Consider the following 6,656-nt stretch of genomic DNA (forward strand, 5'->3'; position numbering starts at 1 on the left):
TTTAGAGTATTTAACCCAAAATCATATTCTCTCTCCTATCACTAGTCATGCCTCTTAATTATTGGCCTTCTTCACCTTCACTTTCTGAAATTAGAGATTTGACCCAAACCCCTCGAATCTCTCACACGGCCTTCATCATATTGTAGTGGGAAATAAAAAATCAACAATGCAAACACTACAAAAAACACAAGTGTTAGGGACGCACAAAAATTTGGTTGTTTTAACCAAAAGACCTAACTAGGGTCATTTTAATAGTAAAACGACTACTCTAAGAAGAGAGGAGTCTCGAAACCCTCTCCCTCAATCAGCTCACTCTCCCTCACCCTAAGCTCATCTCTCACCCTCACCCTCAGCGCACGTACTCTCTCTTTATCTCTCTCTCTCTTTCTCTCTCTTTCATATCTCCAGTAGATAGCCCTTGTGGCCTCCCACATCACCTGGGTATAGAGATAGAGATGTGTTTATATGTATACTCGCACCCTTAATGATAACAACGCATTTTTAAAGCTAATTTGGTGATGAACCCATTAGAACTCCGCAGTTAAGCATGCTTATGCAAGAGTAGTACCAAGATTGGTGATTTCATGGAAGTCTGATTCGAGGGAGTCAAAAGCGGACAATATTGTGTGTGATTGGGTGGGGTGTTACAAATGGTATCAAAATCATTACCCAGGCTGAGATGGGAGGAGCGTCCACAAAGCCTAAGAGGGTCGATAGCGGGCACTCACTGGGACGCCAAGATTGTGCTAATCTCATGAGGGTTGCTAGCAGGGATACTAGGTCATAAAATGGGGTGATTGTAGCGTCCCACATCGCCTGGGTATGAACATAGAGATGTGCTTATATGTATGCTCACACCTTTAATGACAACAACACATTTTTAAAGTTGTAATGGTCATGAACCCATCAGAACTTTGCAGTTAAGCGTTGATGAGTGCCTAATATTACATATTTGAGTCTCTTAATTTGCATTTGTTAATCCTTTATCTTTACTATGATCTGATGTTTTTTGTTAGTTTTGTTATTTTAGGGTTTTGCAGGTTGCTAAGGGAAAATTGTGGATTTGATATAAAAAATGCAAAGTTTGGAAGAAAGCCACCAAGGAGAAGCATCGAGCGCACCAAACTGGCGCTCAATCGCATATGCCCACGAGCCCAAAAATGCACTTGAGCGTAGGCACAGTAGCGCACGAGCGCAACTGCGCCTCTTATGAAGAACTCATGCACAAGTGCACTCGTGTGCACCCGTCATGAGATCGAGTGCAATTGCACCGAAGTACAAGCCATCAGAGTGCGCACACCTGGCTAAAAGAGGAAAGTGCTCGAGTGCACTCGAACGCACCTAGTGTGCAATCGAGTGCAGGGACCTGGCAGAAATTCACTTAAGCGTCGTTTTGGAAGAAGAACCCTAGAAATAGGGTTATAAAAATAATACGATTTTTGGGAGAAAAGGGAGGCTCCTGTTGGATGACTTTTGAGAGAATAGGAGCAAAAAGGCTAGGGTTTCTAGTTCTTTGGTGGCTTTCAATTTGAATTTTCTCTTTGTAAGCTTCTAAACTTCTATGGATCCCCATTTATTGTATTTTCTTCCAATTTCATGAGAGGCTAAACCCTCAACTAAGGTTGAGGATGAAGCCTCACAAATGATTAGCAACAGATAATTTTCATGTAAATTGATATTTTTTCCAATGATATGAATTGTAGTTCTCATTGTTCCTTTTATATTCAATTAATTGTTGATCACTTTTAATTGATTCCTTGATTTATTTGTTTAAATATTAGATATTCATTGTCATTTGTTCAACAGATACATTGGATTATTCGGTTGAAGTTGGATATCCCTTATGATTTGTGCAAAGCACAGATACATTGGATGATTTAATTTAAATCGGGTATCGTTTGTGATTTGTACAAAAAATGGATACTTTGGATGATTTAATTCATCTTTTAAGCAAAAATAGAACATACATAAAATGTGTCGTTGAAAACTTTGGATAATATTGATGAACATGGAATTTGTTGCTATGATTTTGTGAGTGCTAATTCCAAAACCTTAGTGCTCGTCCATTGATTAATTTCATTTTGTTTAAGTTTATGTTTGTTTATTGTTAATTCATAAATCACTCAATTTTTGTGACTAGGTTAAGATTTTAATTAGTTTAGATAAAAATTGTTTCGAAAAACACAATTCCCTGTGGGATCGACCTCGCACTTACAATCCTTTTACTACAAAAGATTTGTACACTTGCGAGTTTTAAAATTTTACACAACAAGTTTTTGGCGCCGTTGCCGGGGAATTGATTTGATTTTTTAAAATAATTTCTGTTTAGATTAATTTTATCTTTGTACTAGTTTTAGCTAGGATTTTTTTGTTACTTTTGCAATTTAATTTGATTTGATTTGTTTTTGTACATTTATTGATAAATTTTTTTTTTAAAAAAAAAAAAAAAAGAAGAAGAAAATTTTGGGTTGTTTGTGTTGTTTTAAGACGCTCGAGTGCACTCAAGCACAAGGCAGCAAGAAGAATCCGCCCCTGCGCTAGATCCCTTCCAATTTGCGCTCAAGCGCATAACAGACTTACGCTCGAGCGCAAGTTATTTCGCTTAAGTGCACCAACGCCGTAACAGCACCATTGACTGATCAACGCGCTTGCGCTCGATCCCTCCTCACCTGCGCTTGAGTGCATCTCCGTAGATAGCATCAATAGCTCGTAGTATCTGAAAAACTTCGCCAAATTTTTTTTTTTGGTCCTTTTTGTGAGTTTTTAGTTTTCTGGTTTGCATTTATTTTATGTGTTTTCTCTCTTATCTTTGTGATTATTTGGTGTTTGGTAGTTTAGTTCAATTTCATAATTTATGTTAGTGCATGCTTGGTTGTAGATCCTTGAACCTAGAGCTAATACCCTTAGATCTCGAGATAGAAAGAACTTCTAGAAGGAATTTGAGAACACCGGCTCAGTTAGAAATTGTAGAGATGGGAGATCGATGTGAGACGGTACCCGAGAATGCGGAAGAAGCTAGAACTCTTAGGGAGTTCTTCCCATCCATCACGAAAAACCCTCCTTCGTGCATAGTGTTGCCTGCAACCAATGCTACGCACTTTGATCTGAAACTTCATGTCATCCAACTCCTACCTTCATTCCATGGTCTAGAGAATGAGAATCCTTACAGTCTTGTAAAGACATTCCTAGACATTTGTTCGACCTTTCGGCTTCAAATTTTTTCTGAAGAATCGGTGTGTCTTCGACTGTTTCCTTTCTCCCTATACAATAGGGCGAAAGCTTGGTTAAATTCCAACATGCCCGGATCCATCATTTCATGGGAAACCCTGGTGAGCAAATTTTTGAATAAGTTTTTCCCGATGTCTAAAGTCAATTAATACCGTCGGAAGATTAGCAGTTTCATTCAAGAAGAGGAGGAGAAATTTTATGAGAGCTAGGAGAGGTTTAAAGAATTGGTTTTGAAATGTCCACCCCACGGATTTGAGACTTGGCGGCTCATTCAATTTTTCTACAACAGTTTGACTTTACCGAACTGTAACATGTTTGAGTCAATGAACAGTGGAAGTTTCTTAAGTCTCATAGGCGATGCAGCCTATGCATCTTTGGACAAATTGTCTAACAGTTCATTGTAGTGGGATTTTTCAAGTCGCCGAGATACTCCTCGTGCTCCCAAGAACGGAGGCATCTATGAGGTGAAAGATGAGGCTGATTTAAGGTGGAAACTCGAGGTCCTCACACGTAAGGTTGAAGCTCTCTTTATGAGCCAAACTGTTAACTTGGCGAATGCCCACCCAATTGAAGGATGCGCCCTTTGTGCTAGCCCTATGCACTTGTGATGTAGATTGGAATGCCTCGTCTGCAATCCCGTCTACAGCCCATCCAAACGAAGCCCAACTTGAGAGTCCTCATCTGGAGTCATGTCTACCGCAAGTCTGGACGCCTAAGTTATTTTGCTGTTTTTAGAGTTTATGTTGGTGGCCATCCGGACGGCTCTAAGTCCCGTCTGAACGAGCGCCGTAGCTTCGTCATATTTTAGGTTTGAAGTTTATTTCGTGTTTTATTAGGTTTAGGGTTTTTAGGGTCTATAAATACTTGCTTATAGCCTCCAGAAACGCAGTTGTTGTTTATGAATCAGTTTTGATGAATGAGAATACTCAGAATTGAGTTTCTTTTGTGTTTTTCCTTAAACCTTAGATAGCATCTATTGTTTTAAGAAGATTTCTTAGATCTTAGATAGTCTCAAGGTCTAGAAGTATTTATCATGTTCCTTGTTGTTGTTATTCATGGCAGCCCACTAAGTCACGTTGCATCAACTTGGCACAAAACTGCCCATCTCTGCCAACCTTTGATGAGTGTCCGATGGAGCAAGTCAATGCTTTCAATGACTATAGGAAAGTATCAAGTGGACCTTTTGCCGAGACATACAATCCTGGGTGGCGGAATCACCCCAACTTCTCTTTGAGGCAAAACCAACCGCTGAATCAAGGGGGAGCTTCCATTCATGCTCAGAATCAATACCCTCTTAGATTCATGCCATAGGCCTATAATCAATTCCGCACATCTCAACAAGCCTAGCCTCCTCCATTCCAATCTACCAATTAAGTGCCAACTTCTTCATTAAAGTCTTCTTTGGAAGACACACATAAGGCATTCATGCAGCTCACTCGCCAATCTATACATGAGGTTAAGAATGCCACCATGGTTAACACTCAAGCAATTGCTAACCTGAAAAGTCAAATTGGTAAGATAGCAAATCATTTGGGTGAGAGAGAAAAAGAAAAGTTCCCAAGTCAACCTATGACTGACCCAAAAGGCCAGCTTGTTATTTGATGAGTGCCAAATATTGCATATTTGGCCCTTAATTTACATTTGTTAAGCCTTTAGTTTTGCTGTTTTCTGATGTTTCTGTTAGTTTGGGTGTTTTAGCGTTTTGCACATTATTAAGAGAAAATTGTGGCTTTAAGGTGAAAATTGTAAGGAAGTACGAAAAAAGTGAAATTCTAGAAGTGGGATAGAGCACACAGTACCACGCTCGAGCGCACTCCTGCATTTACCCATGCAAGCAGCGCCCATGCGCTGCGCCATAGAAGCCTTGAAAAATTCCCGAGTACGCTCGAGCGCACTCAGGCTGACCTGGTAGCATCGAAGCACTTGGATTTTAGTATTTATAGCATTCTTTTCTTTTGTTAAAAAAAAAAAAAAAAACATACGTTGGAGGCATCGTTTAGACAATATTTTTGACTTTTTGTCATTCTTGAGCTCTAAGTACGTTTCTTTTTGTAAGTTTATTCAATTTTATTTTTTCAATTGAATTTATCATGTTGTTTTAAGTCATGAGAGGCTAGAACCTTTAACTAAGGTTGAAGATGAAGCCTCATTATTGAGTGGCAATTTCATTCTCGTTGTTTTATTCATACAATTCCGATTTTTAATAAAGTGTTGTTTCATTCCAATTCAATGAGTTGATTAATTTCTTTTAATTGAATGTTTGATTATTATTTGTAAAAATATTGGATATTCGATGTATTTCATCCGACAGATACATCGAATCATTCGATTGAAATCAGATATCCGTTGTGATTCGTTTATCAAACGGATACATTGGATGATTTGATTTCAATTGGGTACTCCTTTTGATTTGTTAAATATTTGGATTCATCAAATGTTTTAATATGCGTTTTTATAGAACATAGAACAATGCATAGGGCTTATGTGTTTGTCGGTACTATGAGTAAAACACGAGAATGGATTGCTGTGATTTGGTTAGGTGAATTACGAAAACCTTAGTGATTTCATTCATTTGATTTACAATCATTTTTAATTTAGTTTACCTTTTTACAAAATCACACAAAAATTTGGAACTAGGTTAAGATATTATTGATTTAGATAGAAATTGACTTTCATGATGCAATTCCCTGCGGATTTGACATTGCACTTGCATAAACTATATTGCAAACGACTCGTGCACTTGCGAGTACTTTTAAAACTCACAACAAGTTTTTGGCGCCGTTGCTAGGGAATTGTTTTTGTTTGTGAAAATTGATTTTTGTCTTAATTGATTTTATTTTTCTACTAGTTTAGTTAGATTTGTGTTTTATTTTCTTTGTTGCAATTTTATTTTTATTTGTTTCTGCTTTATTATCTAACAATAAAAAAAAAGGAAAGTGTTTTTTTTGGGGTGTTTCTCATTTCTGTTGCAGTCTTTGTCGAAGGAACCAGACGAAGTACGCTCGAGCGCACCTCAGCACGCTCGAGTGCACTCGAACACAAGGCAGCAAGGAGAGCCGCACCTTCCCTCGCCCATTCTTCGCCTGTGCTCTAGTGCACTGCACACGCACGCTCGAGCGAACACCATTGCTGCTTGAGAGCACCAAAGCAGTAGCACACCGGACGGACCAGCGCGCGCCTGTGACGTCCCACATCGCTTGGGTATGGAGATGAGGATGTGCTTAAATGTATATTACACCCTTAATGACAACAACGCGTTTTAAAGCCGTGATGGTCATAATCCTATCAGAACTTCACGGTTAAGTGTGCTTCTGCTGGAGTAGTACCAAGATGGGTGACCTCTTGAGAAGTCTGGTTTGGGGGAACCAAAAGTGGACAATATTGGGTGTCATTGAGGTGGGGTGTTACAGCGCCTATGCTCGATCGCT

The 6,656-nt window shown here is 38.9% G+C and overlaps 1 protein-coding gene across 1 annotated transcript; it reads left to right on the plus strand.

The window, feature by feature from the left end:
• Positions 1–2,972: 2,972 nt before the first annotated feature.
• LOC148584497 (uncharacterized) lies at positions 2,973–3,836 on the plus strand. Its single transcript, XM_088518479.1, has 2 exons — positions 2,973–3,329; positions 3,633–3,836. Exons 1-2 carry the CDS (start codon positions 2,973–2,975, stop codon positions 3,834–3,836), a joined length of 561 nt encoding a protein of 186 aa, XP_088374605.1.
• Positions 3,837–6,656: the final 2,820 nt, after the last annotated feature.

This window comes from Corylus avellana, chromosome 7 (assembly GCF_965113065.1).
Source record: "Corylus avellana chromosome 7, dhCorAvel1.hap1.2, whole genome shotgun sequence".
In the NCBI taxonomy this organism is placed as follows: domain Eukaryota; kingdom Viridiplantae; phylum Streptophyta; class Magnoliopsida; order Fagales; family Betulaceae; genus Corylus; species Corylus avellana.